This window comes from Streptopelia decaocto, assembly GCF_964273445.1.
Source record: "Streptopelia decaocto genome assembly, chromosome: 7".
Taxonomy (NCBI): Eukaryota; Metazoa; Chordata; class Aves; order Columbiformes; family Columbidae; genus Streptopelia; species Streptopelia decaocto.
In genome coordinates this window covers 35,791,862-35,812,258 of record NC_138661.1, presented here as the reverse complement: position 1 = coordinate 35,812,258, position 20,397 = coordinate 35,791,862, and the positions used below count along the sequence as shown (strand labels likewise).

General features: G+C 49.8%; 2 protein-coding genes across 2 annotated transcripts; both read left to right on the top strand.

Annotated features, from left to right (window-relative positions):
- Positions 1-4: 4 nt before the first annotated feature.
- On the top strand, positions 5-8,644 carry LOC309442009 (retinol dehydrogenase 12-like). The gene is made up of 7 exons (XM_082057405.1): positions 5-949; positions 2,430-2,548; positions 3,355-3,510; positions 3,809-3,913; positions 4,329-4,538; positions 5,382-5,571; positions 7,546-8,644. Exons 1-7 carry the CDS (start codon positions 852-854, stop codon positions 7,646-7,648), a joined length of 981 nt encoding a protein of 326 aa, XP_081913531.1. The 5' UTR covers positions 5-851; the 3' UTR covers positions 7,649-8,644.
- A 2,322-nt stretch (positions 8,645-10,966) lies between these two features.
- On the top strand, positions 10,967-20,324 carry LOC309442341 (retinol dehydrogenase 12-like). Its single transcript, XM_082058112.1, has 7 exons — positions 10,967-11,065; positions 12,754-12,872; positions 13,341-13,496; positions 13,795-13,899; positions 14,315-14,524; positions 15,420-15,609; positions 17,584-20,324. Exons 1-7 carry the CDS (start codon positions 10,986-10,988, stop codon positions 17,684-17,686), a joined length of 963 nt encoding a protein of 320 aa, XP_081914238.1. The 5' UTR covers positions 10,967-10,985; the 3' UTR covers positions 17,687-20,324.
- Positions 20,325-20,397: the final 73 nt, after the last annotated feature.

Sequence of the window (20,397 nt, the reverse complement as noted above, 5' to 3'; positions counted from 1 at the left end):
TGGGTGCCCGGAACGCCGCCTGACTGCAAAACGACGCCGCGACGGCGGCAGCGCGGGCATCCCGCCGCGGCCCGCTCCCCACGCGTTGCGACAAGGCTGTCGGCGACACCAAGACGCATCAGGCGCCGGGCGGCCTACCGGGACAAGGTTGGGCCGGGGAGCCCTCACGGCGCGCACTGCCTGCTGGGAGTTGTAGTCTCCCTGGGCAGGCGGCTGTGCCCGTCGCGGCGGCGCGCGCGGGGCCGGCGGCAGCACAGGCAGCACGCGGCGCCGTCCGCTGCCCGGGCCCTGTGCTCCCGGGAGCGGGGAGAGCGAGCAGCGCCGGGCCCGTCACCGCGTTATCCCAGCGCTCGGCGCCTGCTTGCGGATACATATGCATCGTCTCCGGTTTTGCTGGGGTTAATATCATTAACTTTGACGTGGGGTTATAAAACTGGATTTTGAGTGTCTCCCAGACAGCCGCCGGGCTTTCTCTTCAGATATTTTTCGGCTTTTTACTCGGAAAGTGCAATTAAAACTGCGATTTCAGCTTGTTCCGAGAGACCCCAGTCAGAGCAGTGCGCTGCCCAGGGAAACTGGCAGCGGCTGCTGGCGCAGAGCCGGCCGGCCTCCTACCCACAGCGGGTCTTCCCAGCGGGGGCACAGCCATGGCGGGGGGCAGGATCTGGTGCGAGAGCGCTCAGGAGCAGCTGGTACCATCTGCTTAGCACACGGACACTGCCGGGCACGCTGCCGCGCAGGCGCCGCACGGGTCCCCGTGCAGCGGGCGGGGCCGGGGCCGAGAGGGCGGGCCGAGAGGAGCGGGACGGGGCGGGGCGGCCGCCGCGGAGCGCTGGGCGCGAGCAGAGTGAATGGAGCGGGCGGCGGCGATGCTCACCTGCTGGGGAGCGGCGCTGGGCGCCGCCGTCTCCTTCCCCGTTCTCTTTTTCGTGGCAGCGCCCTACATCAGGTGCGTCTTACCGAGCGCGGACCTGGCCTCTCGCGCGTGTACGAAGAGCGGCAGCGGCGGGTGCGGGCGGCGGAGCCGGCGTGCACACCGCGTCTCGGAGCGGTCGGTTCTGACTGGCGGGAGGGCGGACACAAGGGATTCCGCTTCTCCAGCCCCGACGGGGCCAGGGGTCATTCACGCTTCTCCAGCCCCAGCGCCTCGGTAACCCTGACACGCTCGCGGCAGGACCTGGGGCGCTCCTGGGGTAGGTTCAGCCCGGGCACCGGAGCGGCGCGTAGCTGGGGATCTATCCCCGCTCACGGAACCGGCACGGTTCAGGGAGAAACGGCCGCCGCGCCGGTGTGCCCGGGGGCGGGGCCTAACCTCTCCTCACGGTGCCGCCGCAGAGCCCATTGGCTAAGGCACCGGCGGTAGCCAATGGGAGCCCTACCTGACTCGAGGGCGGGGCAGTGGGGCCAGGCTGGGGCCAGGGCGGGGCCGGGGGGAGGCGGGGCCTCCCGTGCCGGGCCAGAGGGTCCGCGCTCCGGCCGCGCCCCGCAGGTGTTTGTAATGCGGGGGGGGCGTGGAGGGAGAGTTCCCGGTGTCCCGGTCACGACACGATCGTGATCAACCGCTTCAGGTAACGATGTCTGTGAGTCCCCGGGGCCCTGAGCACATCGGTGATCCCGACCATTGGGGCGACACCTGGGGCTCTGGGTGCTCAGCCCTGATCTGAGTCCTCTGAGAAGGGAAGCTCTCCTCGGACCCCACTGCGTTGCATCGGCATTTCTCAACGGGCGATGCATTGAGGCTCAAGAAATCTGTCCTCACTCACAGCTTTGTACCATCAGTTCATTGCGGGATGTCTCAGGAGCGTCCCACCTCGCAGGGAGGTTCTGAGCCACAGCCCGCTGGGACTCAGGAGAGCTCAAAGGGCCTCACTGTAGGATCACTCTTTAGGGACACAAGATCATTGGCCTTAGTCAGTATTTTTCCACTGTAGCCACTCTTAGGATCAGGTCATATTCTGGCAATGTCCAGAGCTCTCTGGATTGTACAGTTCTGGTACCGTTTTGCTCTGGCTGAGTCCTAGGTAGCAGATGTACCAAACTGCCAAAAGTGACTGATGGTCATTACACCTTTCCCAGGCAGAAAGGACATCTTTTCCCATATGGAGCATGCCTTCATGTCCTGATTGACTGCACTTGTGCCTCAGTTTCCCAACTTCACTGCACTTGCACAATGGGGAGCTGTTCTTGGCAGGAGCTACAGGAGTGTGGGGTGGGCGCCTCAGTGGCCTGTCTCACTGCACTTGCACAATGGGAATTGTTCTCCCCAGATCATGCCTGCCCTGCCTCAGTATCCAGGTGGTGAGTGGCCCAGGAAGGGCTGGTGGAGGTCGCAGCCACCACATCTGTGTGCTCAGTCCTGACCCGAGTCCCCTGAGGAGGGAAGCTGCACTCGGACCCTGTTGCATGACCGCTGCCGTCCTCTGTTGCAGGAGGTATGTCGCCGGAGGACGGTGCAAGTCAACAGCCAGGCTGGAGGGGAAGGTGGTGATAATCACAGGAGCCAACACTGGCATCGGGAAGGAGACGGCCAGAGACCTCGCACGAAGAGGCAAGTCAGCGTCCAGCAGCAGCCCTGTGTGGCTGATGTGTGTGGGCCTGTGTGTCAGAAGTCCCTTCTCTGGATATAAGAGAAGAAAATTTTATGCTTACATTTAAGTGAATTGGATTCCAAAGCTATTTCAGATGACCCTAAGTGTTTCTCCTTGAGAGCCTGTAACCACTGAAGAGAAAACCCCCGGTTCCTCAACTGATTTCATTGCTTGAACTCCAAAGATGCACCTTGTGACATGAACACGCTCTGCACTGCAACTGTTTTGAGAGGACTGGGGGAGTTCCTGGTATCGCTGGGTTCTGCTTGTTTGAAGCTGTGATATGCCAGGTCCATGCTGCTGTGTGCTTTAGTTATTCATATTTCAGGCAAACTTGGTTTAGATGCTTTTTCAGTCACTGGTAAGGAGATTAAACTCCCATTTCACAATCCGCTTAGAAATTACTCTGGCTGGATTCCCAGTACCTTCATGTGCTCCTTGCTTGACATCCCCATTAGAGGGGCAGATATAACCTTATCATAGCAGTGTTGTGGTGCACACTCCTGACCTGGGAGAACCTGGACAGAGGCACTTCAGATGTGCATTTGCCTGCTCTGAAAACAGCTTTGGGCTGGATCAGAGACAGCAACATAGTGGGAAAGGCTTTGTCCCTTCCACCTGCTCCCCTGACTGATGCCAGTTCCCTAAAGACACAATATCTTGTTTGTAAGAACTGTGTGTAGTCAGAGGGCTTGTCCCAGCCTTGATCATCCTGTGTGCTCCAGTGATCTCAGGTTCTGTTCCTGCTCTTTTTGCCCCCTTGCAGGTGCAAGGGTGATTGTCGCTTGCAGAGACACAGCAAAGGCAGAAGCTGCAGCCAGTGAAATCCGAGCTGAGACAGGGAACCAGCAAGTGATTGTGAAAAAACTGGACTTGGCTGATACAAAGTCCATCCGGGAGTTTGCTGAGCAATTTCTAGCAGGTACCGTCTCTAGATCCTTGTTGTCAGTGAGAACATTTTACCAAGGATTGCTGTATGTTCTTCTAGCAAATGCCAAATCTCGACCGGCACATCTCTGTACCGTGTTAGGCCTTGTGGTTTGACAGCAGAGGCTTGTTGGAGGCCATGAGCTAGTTTGTGGTAGGAGACTTATTTTTTTGACGGATTGTGGCTTCAACTTGGACAGGCATGGCTTTGCTTATTTAGCTGACTTGTGCCACCTTCTTGCCTGTCTTTGTTCTCTGTTTCCCAGTTTAAGGATGTCTGTTGTTTCTTACAGAGGAGAAGGAGCTCCATATCCTCATTAATAACGCTGGGGTAATGTTATGCCCTTATTCCAAGACTGCGGATGGCTTTGAGATGCACCTGGGCGTCAATCATCTTGGTAAGGTCGGTGGCGGCAAGTTTGCATTCAGTATCTGTGGCAAAACGCCAGAGGGAAGCGCTGCTTCCAGAGTTTCTCTTCCTCATCCTTGCTTCTTGGGGAAGGATGGAAGTGCAGTCTTACAGAGTTCTGGAGATGCAACGCAATGTATTTGCTTATCATGGACCCAGTTTAAGTATCTGCACATGTTACCTGGGACATTTGAAATGTATGACAGTTCCAGCATTTTGAAGCTGAAGAGCAGAATTTAATGGCCACAAAAACGATTAGCTGTTGATTCAGGGGGGACTTCTTTGCCCTGGACTTGACATGAGGGCAGAAGTAAGATATAACATGTATGTAATATGTTGCAAGCACTACAAAACTCCAGGAGGGGAACCCAGCAGAGAAGGATGACGTTTCCTCTCCTCCGTAGGTCATTTTCTCTTGACATTCCTGTTGCTGGAGCGTCTGAAGCAGTCTGCCCCAGCCCGCATAGTCAACGTGTCCTCACTGGCTCATCACATTGGCCGAATCCGTTTCCATGACCTCCATGGTGAGAAGAGCTACAATCGTGGCCTTGCCTACTGTCACAGCAAACTGGCTAATGTGCTCTTCACCCGGGAGCTGGCAAGGCGGCTACAAGGCAAGTCCTGAGGAGGGCGGAGTGGTTTTCTCCTTGGCTTTTGAGCACCATGGGTGAGGAGAGTGGATTGCAGAAAGCTCTGGCCACTGGCTATGCAGAAATGAAGCAGTTTGAGGCAAGGATAACTGGCAGCTCTTTGCAAGAAGAAAATATCTGCTTTCTGTGAGACCAGGAGACCTGAAACACTAATTGTCTTTACAACAATAGAGCAGAGGAGCTTAGTACTTGAGCACAGTTTCATGTTTTGTTTGTTTGTTTGGTGTATGTAAAAAACCTAGCTGCACCCACACAGGCAACTGTGGTACGTGGGTGGAAGCTGAAAAAAACCAAAAGAACTGAAGTACAATTGCAGTTTCCAGTAGAAAAGCAAATGCATATTCAGGTGCCCTAAATGTTGATGGCCTCTAAAAACAGAAGTGTATGACTAGTCACTACCTCTTAAATACAACATCTGTCACAGCCATGTCCTTCAGTCCTTTTCATAAACTTAAGTAGTATTTATTTTACTGAAACAGTATCCTCTTTAGGAAATTAGTATTACAGTAAATCCAAAGAAGCTGGTGCTCTCAAAAGCCTGATGGAAACTGCTGCTGTTTTAGCACCCAGGCCCTTTAGCACATTGTTTTGTTGAAGGCATGTAGTGACTGCCTTGTTTGGAAGGGAGCAGGGGATGCTCCAGCAAACAGGAACTACAGAGGACTTCACTCTCTCTGTACCCACACATGGACTTGTACTTTAAGTTGTAGAATATCAGCAGTAGAACTGAGCAGTGGATGACCCCTTTCTTTTATTGACAAGATTGATGCATGCAGATTTCTCCTGGACTGCTTTCTTTTGCTACAGGCACTAAAGTCACAGCAAACGTTCTCCATCCTGGTTCTGTCTATTCTGATCTGGTCCGGCACTCATTATTAATGATGTGGCTGTGGAAGTTATTCTCATTCTTCTTGAAGACACCTTGGGAAGGAGCTCAGACCAGTATCTACTGTGCAGTAGCAGAGGAGCTAAACTCTGTGACAGGACAGTATTTCAGGTGAGTGCAAGCTGATGGGAGAATGCTGTTGCCTGGGGAAAATGAGACTTACTGTCATTTTTTATTAAGAAGGGAGGCTTCATTAAGACCAGTAAGAGGCTGAGTGGTAAGCCCAAGGGTGACAAATACTAGAGCATTACCCATTCCAGGTCTGTTGCAGTGGTTATTGTATTAGAAAAAATCCCTGACCTGCGCAACCTTGCTAACAACAGCAGGTCCTCAGTGCTAGGAATATCACTGTACTCAGAGTGCAGGCATGGCTGTCACGTGCTAGGAGCTCTAATCCTGATCTGCCTGAGACTTGGGCAAATCACTTTTCAGAGGAGCCGTTTAGTTAATGAGGTCACTTGGGTCAATCCTGGGAAGAACACTTTGGTTCTCTTCGTAGTTTTACCCCACTGGGGCAGAGGAGGCCTGTGCTCCCAGGGAGCGGGGAGGGTGGTGGTGCTGCAGAGCCGGGAGGGGAGGCTTTCAGGAGCAGCGTGTGACAAAATAACTCAATTCTCCTGTGTGGCAGCTGCACCAGCTGGGAGGAGCTCCTGCTGGGATGCTCATCGCTGTGTTCTGCAAACTGTCTTGTGCAGCACCCGCTACAAACGATATTGTTTCTTGACTTCTTTGACTTACTCCAGGCCCCTGCATGGTCAATCCTTTTCCCCTCACCAAAACCACAGCCTGTAGCCATTCCAAGTCAGTGTCACCCAGGGTTTAAAGGCTGCCCTTTGAACAGCTTCATGCAGATGTGTCTTTCAGCTTTCCACTGGATGCAGAGCAGAGTAACGACATTGGTTTTTGGGAAAAGAACATGAGAATTTGACATCTCTCTTTTTTTTTTTTTTTCCCACATGGATGATGTTAGAGCCTTTGCATCTCTGCAGAGCTTTTTCCTCTTGTGATATGCAACCAGATTAGTCTCTGTAATGACTTGGTCTGATCTTCACTTGGGGGTCTGTACCATCTTAATCAGACTGGAGCGTATAAATAGATGTCTTAATCTTCCCTGGATGACTGGTGTCCCAGGGTATAAATGGAGCCTTTATGTGCTGGAGTACAGAAAACCTTGGTGGATTTTAAACTCAAAAAAGAAAGGAGTTCTGGACTTGGTGGGAAATGAAGAGCTTCAACAGAAATTCATGATTTACCTTGGAGAAGCCAAAAACTATTTTCTCTCTCCAGGCAATAGAATATAAAGCACAAGACAGATATTAAGAAAAGAATTTGCATGCCACAGCGAGACAGGTGGAGTCCACCAGAGTCATTTCAGGAACATCGAGACTGGGCACTTGGAGCTCTGAAGACATTAGGCTGGGTAGAAATCTTACAAGGTGCAATTGCCTCCGTTCTCTTAAACTCCCATGTTATTGCAGCACCCGGCATTACAGATGAGAACACGCGATCTCTATTCCAGACAGAGTGCTGTCTGATTGCCGGAGCTGAGCAGAAAGGAGCCAGAGTTCAGAGGATACTGGAGAAGGGGATAACCAGAGATGGTTATTACAGGGTTACTATTCTGGGGCAGCTTTGCCTCCTGAGCAATGGCAATAGAGGGGGATGAGTAGGATGGGATGATAAACAGTTTAGGATGAAGAGCTGTTAGAGTGGCCTGTTTGCTAGAAAAGTGCCCTGAAGAAGTTCTGTTCACATTTTTATAGCCCTTTTTAGTGGTATTCATGAGAATGTCCATTGAAGAGTACATAGTAGAGCATATACAGGTTTCCTTAAGAGTTGAGACAACAGATAGAGTGAGACTTGCTTGCCAGTTCTTGGTGCCATTGGGAAAGAAAGCTTTCTAAAGGTGGCTTAGCACCAACCCTTGCTCTTTTGCTGGATAGTCTCCCAGCTTGCTTCTGCTGGTCTTGAAGTTCAGCTGATAGAAACAACTCCCTTATCTTAACACAGATATTTCCGTGTGCTAATGCAGATGGAGATCTTTGGCTTAAAAAAGTTTAAAAAACCAAAATGTTCTTCTTACAGTGATTGCCAGCCAGCGTACGTATCTCCACGGGGTCGGGACGATGAGGCAGCAAAGAAGCTCTGGAGTGTGAGCTGTGAGCTCCTCGGCATCCAGTGGGACTGAGCAGCGCAGACATCAAGTGTGTTCCTGGCTGAGCCCAGTGATGCTTCTCCTGGGAAAAGCACTGCTGAGAGACCTCCAGACTAGAACACTGATGGCTCTATGGGCACAATGTAATGTGAATTTCTTGAGTATTCCACTTAAGGATTGAGGTTTCTAGGCAACCAACACCTTCGTAGCTGGAGAATTGTAAGCACCAAGGCAGGTAGCAACGTTTACTTGCTATCTCATGCAACAGCCCAAGGCTATTGTTCTCTGGCTTGAGAATAGGAATGAAGGTTGCAGTCTTAGGTTTAGATTATGAAGTAACAATCAATTTCTGTCCTAGTTTAGCTCTAGCTGGCAATTAAGCACTAGGTGGTTGCTCACTTACTCCTGCCCCCTTGTGTTGAGATGGGGAGGAAAATTGGTTAAAAAAAAAGTACAACTCATGGGTTTGGATTAAAAACAGTTTAACAGCACAGCAAAGGAAGAAATAAACAACAACAATAATAGCAATAAAAGAATATACAAAGCATGGGATACACAATGCAATTGCTCACCACCTAGATAACTGATGCCCAGCCTGCTCCCGAGCTGTGATAATGCCTCCCTGGCCTGCTGCCCCCATTTATGTACTGAGCATGATACCATGTGGCTGTGTCCCCTCCCAGCTTCCTCTGAAAATTAACTCTATCCCAGCCAAAGCCAGGACGTTATCTACCCCTTATGTTACACCGTCTACATCATGCCTGGATTGTACACTTTCCAACTGATCACCACCACCTTCCTGTCTTACATACACACATCTCATTCTCCTAGTCTGTGGGCCATCCTTCTAAAATTTTGTTTAAGTTCATTTAATCCATGGCTTTTGGCTCCATCTGTCATAACAGTCTTTCAGGGCAGGAGTGACAGTGTGAGGTGCTGGGATGTCACTTACTTACTGCCTCCAGAGCTCATAGCTGGGCTGAAGATGTCACTCTCAGGGAAGTTGCTGGGCACCAGTTCCTGAAGCCAGTTTTAATTCCCTCACTGCTGCACTTTCCTTGGTTTCATCAAAATTCATTCTTCATTAATTTGGGTGATTCTTCCGGAAATACCATTTATATGGCATATAGCAGCTGTAGTGGTGATGACGTACAGTGGCAGGGTTCTTTAGCAATTAACATCATTAAATTGTTATCGTTGTCTATTCTCACCCAAAAGCAAATCCCCTTGTAGTAGAATCATAAAATGTCCTGAGTTGGAAGAAACCCACAGGGATCATTGAATCCAGCTCCTGTCCCTGCATAGGACAGCTCCACAGTTCACACCATGTGTCTTTTCTTGAACACTGTCAAGCTTGGGGCCATGACCACCTCCCTGGGGAGCCTGTTCCAGTGCTCCACCACCTGCTGGGTGAAGAACCTTTTCCTAATGTCCAACCTAAACTTCCCCTGGCACATCTTCCTGCCATTCCCTCGGGTTCTGTCATTGGTCACCAGAGAGAAAAGATCAGCATCTGCCCCTCCTCCCCTGGTGAGGAATCTGTAGACTGTGATGAGGTCTCCCCTCAGTCTCCTCCAAGGTGAACAAACCCAGTGACTTTAGCCACTCCTCATACGGCTTCCCCTCCAAACCCTTCATGACATTTATAGCCCTCTTCTGGACACTCTACGGTAGCTTTATATCTTTTTTATTCTGTGTTGCCCAGAACTGCACACAGTGCTCCAGGTGAGGCCGCACCAGCGCAGAGCAGAGCGGGACAATCACATCCCTCGCCCGGCTGGCAATGGTGTGCTGGATGCACCTGGGACATGGCTGGCCCTCTTGGTTGCCAGGGACACTGTTGGCTCATGTTCAACATGCCACGACCAGAACCCCCAGATCCCTCTCCATGGGGCAGCTCTCCAGACTCTCGTTCCCCAGTCTGTATGTACAGCCAGGGTGTCCCAGGTGCAAAATCTGGCACTTGCCCTTGTTGAGCTTCATGCGGTTGGTGATTGCCCAGTTCTCCAATTTGTCTGGATCCCTTTGAATGGCCTCTCGCCCCTCGAGTGTCAACAGCTCCTCCCCATTTTGTGTAATTTGTAAACTTAGTATTCCCTCAAGTTCCATGTCCAAGTCATTTATAGAGACACTGAATAGCACTGGCCCTAAGATGGATCCCTGTGGAACCCCATTAGTGACTGGTCACCAGACGGAGATTACCCCATTTACCAGAACCCTTTGAGCCTGGCCTGTCACCCGCTGCATTGTGTGTTCATCCAGCGGTATGCTGGACATCTTGTCCAGGAGGATACTGGGAGAGACAGTAGTGAAGGCTTTGCTGAAATCCAAAAAGAGCACGTCGACAGGCTTCCCTTGGTCAACTATGTGGGTAAACATGCCGTAGAAAGAAATTAAGTTTGTTAAGCAGGACTTTCCCTTCATGAATCCGTGCTGATTGGGACCAACAACTGCATTGTCATTCAGATGTTTTTTTATGACTGCCAGAACAATCTTCTCCATACATATCAGACTTTTCCATCCTTCCACATCACCCACCAAACACACCCAAGTCCTTGACCAAAAGCAGTTCCAAGGGTGGGTTTGTTTTTGCCTGAGGCAGAAATAACCCAGACTGTCTTCCCTAACATGTTCTTCTTTTGCACTACAGGGACTTTAGCCCCTTCTCCAGTCCATGGCAGTTTTGCTTGGCAGGGCCAGCTCGACTGGCACATCCCCTAGTGCCAGTGCACCAGGTGGCTCTGGGTGAATGTGTACCCCGCTGTTTGAAGGTCCCACCACCTGTTGCTCTCAATGTAGTTTGTAGCAGTCCATTGGGTCATCCAATTTTCCCGCATGGTGCATGACAGGGGATGGGATACACGCACTCAGTGCCATGCTCTTTGGCCCCCACGTCTATGAGGTTGTTTCAGAAATCAGTCCCGTTGTCTGACTCAGTTCTCCCTGAGGTGCCGCGTCAGCACAGGACTGGCTTTTCAAGGCCCAGGACTGTTCCAGGCAGTGGCATGGGGCACAGGCCACGTTTCCAGCCCTCCAGTGATTGCTTCCACCATAGTAAGGAAGTGGCGCTTGGCTTGGTGAGTTTGTGGGAGAGTGATAGACCCAATCTGCCCGGCCTCCCTGTATTTATCTTTCAGCCATCGCCCTCCTACTCAGCGAAGCTTTAGCCGCCTGGCCGGCTTGACTGGGCGGGGTCGAGCTGGGCGGGGCCGAGCTGGGCGGGGCCGAGCTGGGCGGGGTCGAGCTGGGCGGGGCCGAGCTGGGCGGGGCCGAGCTGGGCGGGGTCGAGCTGGGCGGGGCCGAGCTGGGCGGGGCCGCGCGGTCGCCGCCGATCGCTGGGTGCGAGGAGCGCGCGGAGCGAGCGGCGGCGATGCTCACCTGCGGGGCAGCGGCGCTGGGCGCCGCCGTGTCCGTGCCCGTTCTGCTGCTGGTGGCAGCGCCCTACATCAGGTGCGTCTCATCGAGCGCGCCCCGGCCTCTCGCGCGTGCGGCGGGTGCGGGCGCGGAGCCGGCGTGCACACCGCGTCTCGCGGCGGTCGCGTCTGACAGTTTGTTTGGCGGGAGGGCGGACACAAGGGATTCCGCTTCTCCGGCCCGCTGGGGCCGGGCGCCGTTCACGCTTCCCTCGGGAGAGTTGCTGTGGGGTCTGTCCGCGCTCACGGAACCGGCGGGGCTCGGGGAGAGGCGGAGCCTGAGCTCCCCTCACGGTGCCGCCCGGAGCCCATTGGCCAAGGCGCCGGCGGTAGCCAATGGGAGCCCTATCTGACTCGAGGGCGGGGCGGCGGGGCCTCCCGTGCCGGGCCGGCGGGTCCGCGCTCCGGCCGCGCCCCGCAGGTGTTTGTAAAGCGGGGGGGGCGTGGAGCGAGAGTTCCCGGTGTCCCGGTCACGACACGATCGTGATCAACCGCTTCAGGTAATGATGCGCGTGAGTCCCCAAGGCCCTGAGCGCATCGGTGATCCCGACCGTTGGGGCGATGCCTGGGGCTCTGGTGTCAAAACACAGAATGTTAACACCCTTGGTTTCACAAGCCCTTTAGAATTTACCAGTGTAGATTAGCAGTCTAATATATGATTTCTAATAACGCTCAGTCAACAGCTGATTAACAACATGATATAGAGCAATTTAATGCGATTTGTTATAGCTGAAAGAGATTACAGATGCGATGATGTCAAGGGTCACACTGTACTTACAAAAGAGAAAGTTACATCACTTGCATATAGACACACACAGAGGTATATGATTAAAAGCCTATGTACAAATCTATAAACACACACATACTTGTGTGCATTCATCCATGGATATTTGAATATATTTGCACACAGTAACCTATAACTCTGTGCGTATGTATGTGGAGTATATGTGGACGTACACCTATGGCCAAAATTCCCCTCTGGAGTTAAGGGAATTATTCATTCTAATGCATTGGCATTTCTCACGGGTGATGCATTGAGGCTCAAGAAATCTGTCCTCACCCACAGCTTTGTGCCATCAGTTCATTGCGGGATGTCTCAGGAGCGTCCCACCTCGCAGGGAGGTTCTGAGCCACAGCCCGCTGGGACTCAGGAGAGCTCAAAGGGCCTCACTGTAGGATCACTCTTTAGGGACACAAGATCATTGGCCTTAGTCAGTATTTTTCCACTGTAGCCACTCTTAGGATCAGGTCATATTCTGGCAATGTCCAGAGCTCTCCGGATTGTACAGTTCTGGTACCGTTTTGCTCTGGCTGAGTCCTAGGTAGCAGATGTACCAAACTGCCAAAAGTGACTGATGGTCACTACACCTTTCCCAGGCAGAAAGGACATCTTTTCCCATATGGAGCATGCCTTCATGTCCTGATTGACCGCACTTGTGCCTCAGTTTCCCAACTTCACTGCACTTGCACAATGGGGAGCTGTTCTTGGCAGGAGCTACAGGAGTGTGGGCGCCTCAGTGGCCTGTCTCACTGCACTTGCACAATGGGAATTGTTCTCCCCAGATCATGCCTGCCCTGCCTCAGTATCCAGGTGGTGAGTGGCCCAGGAAGGGCTGGTGGAGGTCGCAGCCACCACATCTGTGTGCTCAGTCCTGACCCGAGTCCCCTGAGGAGGGAAGCTGCCCTCGGACCCTGTTGCATGACCGCTGCCGTCCTCTGTTGCAGGAGGTATGTCGCCGGAGGACGGTGCAAGTCAACAGCCAGGCTGGAGGGGAAGGTGGTGATAATCACAGGAGCCAACACTGGCATCGGGAAGGAGACGGCCAGAGACCTCGCGCGAAGAGGCAAGTCAGTGTCCAGCAGCAGCCCTGTGTGGCTGATGTGTGTGGGCCTGTGTGTCAGAAGTCCCTTCTCTGGATGTGAGGGAAGAAAATTTTATGCTTACATTTAAGTGAATTGGATTCCAAAGCTATTTCAGATGACCCTAAGTGTTTCTCCTTGAGAGTCTGTAACCACTGAGGTGAAAACCCCCGGTTGTGGTGCACACTCCTGACCTGGGAGTACCTGGGCAGAGGCACTTCAGAGGTGCATTTGCCTGCTCTGAAAACAGCTTTGGGCTGGATCAGAGACAGCAACATAGTGGGAAAGGCTTTGTCCCTTCCACCTGCTCCCCTGATTGTTGCCAGTTCACTAAAGACACAATATCTTGTTTGTAAGAACTGTGTGTAGTCAGAGGGCTTGTCCCAGCCTTGATCATCCTGTGTGCTCCAGTGATCTCAGGTTCTGTTCCTGCTCTTTTTGCCCCCTTGCAGGTGCAAGGGTGATTGTCGCTTGCAGAGACACAGCAAAGGCAGAAGCTGCAGCCAGTGAAATCCGAGCTGAGACAGGGAACCAGCAAGTGATTGTGAAAAAACTGGACTTGGCTGATACAAAGTCCATCCGGGAGTTTGCTGAGCAATTTCTAGCAGGTACCGTCTCTAGATCCTTGTTGTCAGTGAGAACATTTTACCAAGGATTTCTGTATGTTCTTCTAGCAAATGCCAAATCTCGACCGGCACATCTCTGTACCGTGTTAGGCCTTGTGGTTTGACAGCAGAGGCTTGTTGGAGGCCATGAGCTAGTTTGTGGTAGGAGACTTATTTTTTGGACGGATTGTGGCTTCAACTCGGACAGGCACGGGTTTGCTTATTTAGCTGACTTGTGCCACCTTCTTGTCTGTCTTTGTTCTCTGTTTCCCAGTTTAAGGATGTCTGTTGTTTCTTACAGAGGAGAAGGAGCTCCATATCCTCATTAATAACGCTGGGGTAATGTTATGCCCTTATTCCAAGACTGCGGATGGCTTTGAGATGCACCTGGGCGTCAATCATCTTGGTAAGGTCGGTGGCGGCAAGTTTGCATTCAGTATCTGTGGCAAAACGCCAGAGGGAAGCGCTGCTTCCAGAGTTTCTCTTCCTCATCCTTGCTTCTTGGCGAAGGATGGAAGTGCAGTCTTACAGAGTTCTGGAGATGCAACGCAATGTATTTGCTTATCATGGACCCAGTTTAAGTATCTGCACATGTTACCTGGGACATTTGAAATGTATGACATTTCCAGCATTTTGAAGCTGAAGAGCAGAATTTAAAGGCCACAAAAACGATTAGCTGTTGATTCAGGGGGGACCTCTTTGCCCTGGACTTGACACGAGGGCAGCAGTAAGATATAACATGTATGTAATATGTTGCAAGCACTACAAAACTCCAGGAGGGGAACCCAGCAGAGAAGGATGACGTTTCCTCTCCTCCGTAGGTCATTTTCTCTTGACATTCCTGTTGCTGGAGCGTCTGAAGCAGTCTGCCCCAGCCCGCATAGTCAACGTGTCCTCGCTGGCTCATCACATTGGCCGAATCCGTTTCCATGACCTCCATGGTGAGAAGAGCTACAATCGTGGCCTCGCCTACTGTCACAGCAAACTGGCTAATGTGCTCTTCACCCGGGAGCTGGCAAGGCGGCTGCAAGGCAAGTCCTGAGGAGGGTGGAGTGGTTTTCTCCTTGGCTTTTGAGCACCATGGGCGAGGAGAGTGGATTGGAGAAAGGGCTGCAAATTCATTATGCAGAAACGAAGCGGTTTGAGGCAAAGGTCATTGACAGCAGGAGAAAAATAGCTCCTGCCTGTGGAACCAGGGGACATAATACCCTAAATGTCTTTACAGCCACAGAACAGAGGAGCTTATTAGTTTGACACAGTTTAATGTATTTGGGGTTTTTTTGGTGCATGTAAAAAAAAATTACTGAAACCACATAGAAAAGTGTGGTACGTGGGTGGAAGCTGAAAAAAATGAAAGAACTGAAGTACGACTGCAGTCTCCAATAGAAAAGCGAATGCATATTCAGGTGCCGTAAATGCTGATGGCCTCTAAAAACAGAATCATATGACTGGACAGTACCTCTTAAGTACATCTGTCACAGCTATGTAATTCAGGCCTTTTAATAAAGTTAACTAGTATTTGTTTTTCTAAAACAGAAGCAATGTCTTCAAGATGTTGTGAATTTTGGGGCGGTCCTATGCAGGTACATGAGTTGGACTTAATCCCTCGGGTCCCTTCCAACTCAGAAGATTCTGAGAGCCTTTCGAAAATCAGTAGCTGGTATTCTCAAAAGCTGTTTTAGCACCCAGGCTCTCTAGCACATTGTTTTGTCGAAGGCATGTAGTGACTGCCTTGTTTTGAAGGGAGCAGGGGATGCTCCAGCAAACAGGAACTACAGAGGACTTAAGTTATGTTCCCTGTACCCATACCTGGAATCCTCTTTTAAGTTGTAGAATATCTGCAGTAGAATTGAGGAGCAGATGACCATTTCTCTTAAAGGCAGTTTGATGCATGCGGATTTGTCCTGGACTACTCTTTTGCTGTAGGCACTAAAGTCACAGCAAATGTTCTCCATCCTGGCTGTGTGCATTCTGATCTGGTCCGGCACTCATTTGCAATGATGTGGCTGTTGAAGATATTCCCATTCTTCTTCAAGACACCTTGGGAAGGAGCTCAGACCAGTATCTACTGTGCAGTAGCAGAGGAGCTAAACTCTGTGACAGGACAGTATTTCAGGTGCGTGCAAGCTGATGGAGTCATATACTATGGAAGACAACCTTGTTGGCTGGGGAAAATTAGTCTTAAAGTCATTCTTCATTAAGAAGGGATGGGGTAAGAGGCTGGCTGGTAAGCCCAAGCGTGACAAATACTAAAGTTCCAGGTCTGTTGCAGTGGTTATTGTATTAGAAGAAATCCATGACCTGTGTCACATTTCACAAAACAGCAGATCCTTCAGTGCTAGGAATATCACTGTACTCCTCGTACTGTACTGTACAGGCATGGCTGTCACGTGCTCGGAGCTCTAATCCTGATCTGCCTGAGACTTGGGCAAATCACTTTTCAGAGGAGCTGTTTAGTTAATGAGGTCACTTGGGTCAATTCTGGGAAGAACACTTTGGTTCTCTTCGTAGTTTTACCCCACTGGGGCAGAGGAGGCCTGTGCTCCCAGGGAGCTGGGAGGGTGGTGGTGCTGCAGAGCCGGGAGGGGAGGCTTTCAGGAGCAGCGTGTGACAAAATAACTCGATTCTCCTGTGTGGCAGCTGCACCAGCTGGGAGGAGCTCCTGCTGGGATGCTCATCGCTGTGTTCTGCAAACTGTCTTGTGCAGCACCTGCTACAAACGATATTGTTTCTTGACTTCTTTGACTTACTCCAGGCCCCTGCATGGTCAATCCTTTTCCCCTCACCAAAACCACAGCCTGTAGCCATTCCAAGTCAGTGTCACCCTGGGTTTAAAGGCTGCCCTTTGAACAGCTTCATGCAGACGTGTCTTTCAGCTTTCCACTGGGTGCAGAGCAGAGTAACGACACTGGTTTTTGGGAAAAGAACATGAGAATTTGACATCTTTTTTTTTTTTTTTTTCCACATGGATGATGTTAGAGCCTTTGCATCTCTGCGGAGCTTTTTCCTCTTGTGATATGCAACCAGATTAGTCTCTGTAATGACTTGGTCTGATCTTCACTTGAGGGTCTGTACCATCTTAATCAAACCGGAGTGTATAAATAGATGTCTTAATCTTCCCTGGATGACTGGTGTCCCAGGATATAAGTGGAGCCTTTATGTGCTGGAGTACAGAAAACCTTGGTGGATTTTAAACTCACAAAAGAAAGGAGTTCTGGACTTGGTGGGAAATGAAGAGCTTCAACAGAAATTCATGGTTTGCTGTGGATGAGCCAAAAATGCTTTTCACTCTCCAGGCAATAGAATATAAAGCACAAGGCAGATATTAAGAAAAGAATTTGCATGCCACAGCGAGACAGGTGGAGTCCACCAGAGTCATTTCAGGAACATCGAGACCAGGCACTTGGAGCTCTGAAGACATTAGGCTGGGTAGAAATCTTACAAAGTGCAATTGCCTCCGTTCTCTTAAACTCCCATGTTATTGCAGCACCCGGCATTACAGATGAGAACACACGATCTCTATTCCAGACAGAGTGCTGTCTGATTGCCGGAGCTGAGCAGAAAGGAGCCAGAGTTCAGAGGATACTGGAGAAGGGGATAACCAGAGATGGTTATTACAGGGTTACTATTCTGGGGCAGCTTTGCCTCCTGAGCAATGGCAATAGAGGGGGATGAGTAGGATGGGATGATAAACAGTTTAGGATGAAGAGCTGTTAGAGTGACCTGTTTGCTAGAAAAGTGCCCCCGAAGAAGTTCTGTTCACATTTTTATACCCCTTTTTAGTGGTATTCATGAGAATGTACATTGAAGAGTACATAGTAGAACATATACAGGTTTCCTTAAGAGCTGAGACAACAGATAGAGTGAGACTTGCTTGCCAGTTCTTGGTGCCATTGGGAAAGAAAGCTTTCTAAAGGTGGCTTAGCACCAACCCTTGCTCTTTTGCTGGATAGTCTCCCAGCTTGCTTCTGCTGGTCTTGAAGTTCAGCTGATAGAAACAACTCCCTTATCTTAACACAGATATTTCAGTGTCTAATGCAGATGGAGATCTTTGGCTTAAAATTTAAAATAAAATGTGTTCATCTTACAGTCATTGCCGGCCAACATACATATCTCCGTGGGGTCGGGACGATGAGGCAGCAAAGAAGCTCTGGAGTGTGAGCTGTGAGCTCCTCGGCATCCAGTGGGACTGAGCAGCGCAGACATCAAGTGTGTTCCTGGCTGAGCCCAGTGATGCTTCTCCTGGGAAAAGCACTGCTGAGAGACCTCCAGACCAGAACACTGATTTTTCAGCTTCCCAAATGTGTCTACAGACCCATCAATCTAATGTGAATTTCTGGAATTTTACCCTTCAGGATTGAGATTTGTAAGCACTGGCACAGGTAGCAACCTTTGCTTGGCATCTCTCACAACAGCCCAAGGCTGTTTTTCTCTGGCTTTAGAACAGAAATGGAGGTTGCAGTTTTATGTTTAGATTATGAAATAACAAAGAATTACTGATATGTTTAGACCCAGCTGGCAACTAAGTACCATGCAGCCATTTGCTTACTCCTCTTCCCTGCAGTGGGATGGGGAGCAAAACCGGGAAAAGATTAAAAAACCACATGATTTAGGATAAAACATTTTAACAGCACAACAAAGGAAGAGGTCAACAACAACAATAATAGTAATAAAAGAATATACAAAGCAAGGGATATATGATGCAATCACCTACCACCCAGAAAACAGATGCCCAGCCTGCTCCAGAGCAGCAATTCACCCTTCCCTGGCCAGCTCCCCCCATTCATATACAGAGCATGATGCTGTATGGTATTGAATATTTCTTTGGCTAGTTGGGGTGAGCTTTCCTCGCTGTGTCCCCTCCCAGCTTCCTGTGAAAATTAACTCCCCCAGCCAAACCCAGGACATTATTTATCCCTTATTTTATACCATCTTTGTTGTGCCCAGATCCTACACTTTCCAATTGATCACCACCACTTTTCCTGTCCTATGTACACAGATATCCCCCAGTCTATGGGCCATCCTTCCAAAATCTTGCTTGATTAGCGTGTGTTTCTCATTCATGGATAACCTGTGCAATAATGTCCATGGTTAAGTCCACCCCTTGATCATAAGCCCATCTGCTGTGGTGGTTGTAACCCTGCCTGCTCTCCCTGGCCACTCGACCACCTGGGTACTGGGGCAGGGCAGGCATGATTTGGGGAGAACAATTCCCATTGTGCAAGTGCAGTGAGACAGGCCACTGAGGCGCCCACCCCACACTCCTGTAGCTCCTGCCAAGAACAGCTCCCCATTGTGCAAGTGCAGTGAAGTTGGGAAACTGAGGCACAAGTGCAGTCAATCAGGACATGAAGGCATGCTCCATATGGGAAAAGATGTCCTTTCTGCCTGGGAAAGGTGTAATGACCATCAGTCACTTTTGGCAGTTTGGTACATCTGCTACCTAGGACTCAGCCAGAGCAAAATGGTACCAGAACTGTACGATCTGGAGAGTTCTGGACATTGCCAGAATATTACCCGAGTGGCTACAGTGGAAAAATACTGACTAAGGTCAATGATCTTGTGACCCTATAAAAAGTGATCCTACAGTGAGGCCCTTTGAGCTCTCCTGAGTCCCAGTCGGCTGTGGCTCAGCACCTCCCTGCGAGGTGGGACGCTCCTGAGACATTCAAATATCCACGGATGAATGCACAGAAGTATGTGTGCCTTTCTGGATTTGTAAGTAGGCTTTTAATCATATATATAGACACACACAGAGATATAAGTGATACAACTTTCTCTTTTTTAAGTACAGTGTGACCTTTGACACCATTGAATCTGTAATCTGTTTTAGCTATAACAAATCTCATTGAATTGCTTTATATCATATTGTTAATCAGCTGCTTATTGAGTGTTATTAAAAGTCATATATTAAACTGGTGATCTACCCCAATACATTTTGAAGTACTGCTAAACCAAAACAGTATTAACATTCTATTCTGCAACAAATGGGTGTAGTTGGTAGGATGCTAATTTGTGTCACTAGTTAGTTACAAAAGTATGGAATTAATCCAAACCCTAGTTTTCAAAATAAACTAGGGCACATGGCTATTGGTCTAGATGGGAAGAGGTAGAAAAACAGCTAGATGCTGCAAGGGCTCAATTAAAGATGGAAAAGACCAAAGTATAATTTGTAAAATTCTAGCAACCTTTTTAGAGGCAGCATATCAGGAAAAGTACTAAACAACAAATAAAATGAAAGATATGCCAGATGAGGTCGAGGGAGGTAAAACCACTGAGCTGTTGTTGTCTGTGAGAATAGAGCAACTGCAAAAACAACTTCAAGAAGTCAACATAAAAATACAAAAATTACGAGAATGTGTTGAGATTATGTTGATGCAAGCTCTGAAACCACTTGACGTAGTTCATATTAGAAAACTAATGGTATCCCCTGAAGAGTGGGATGGGAATATTTTGAATGTTTCAAATACAGACAGCTCAGACAAAGATAACACCATTATCACAAAGCCAGAGATACACAATGCAATCACTCACCACCCAGAAAACTGATGCCCAGCCCGTTCCCGAGCAATAATTTTCCCCTTCCCAGCCAGCTCCCCTAGTTTACATACTGAGCATGATGTCATACGGTATTGAGTATCCCTTGGGCTAGTTTGGGTCAGCTGTCCTGGCTCTGTCCCCACCCAGCTTCCTGTGAGAAGTAACTGTATGCCAGCCAAACCCAAAACAACCACCCTTATTTAAAGTTTTGTGGGGGCTTTTTTGTTTGTTTTTTTTTGACTGCAGTAACTTAAGTGAGGCTTGGCATATCTTTTGAGAATCCAGGTTTCAACACAGGTGATAGAGTGGTTAAGAGCTGTGGAAGTGCCACAATTATGAGTAGGCAAGTTACCATATTTAAAAA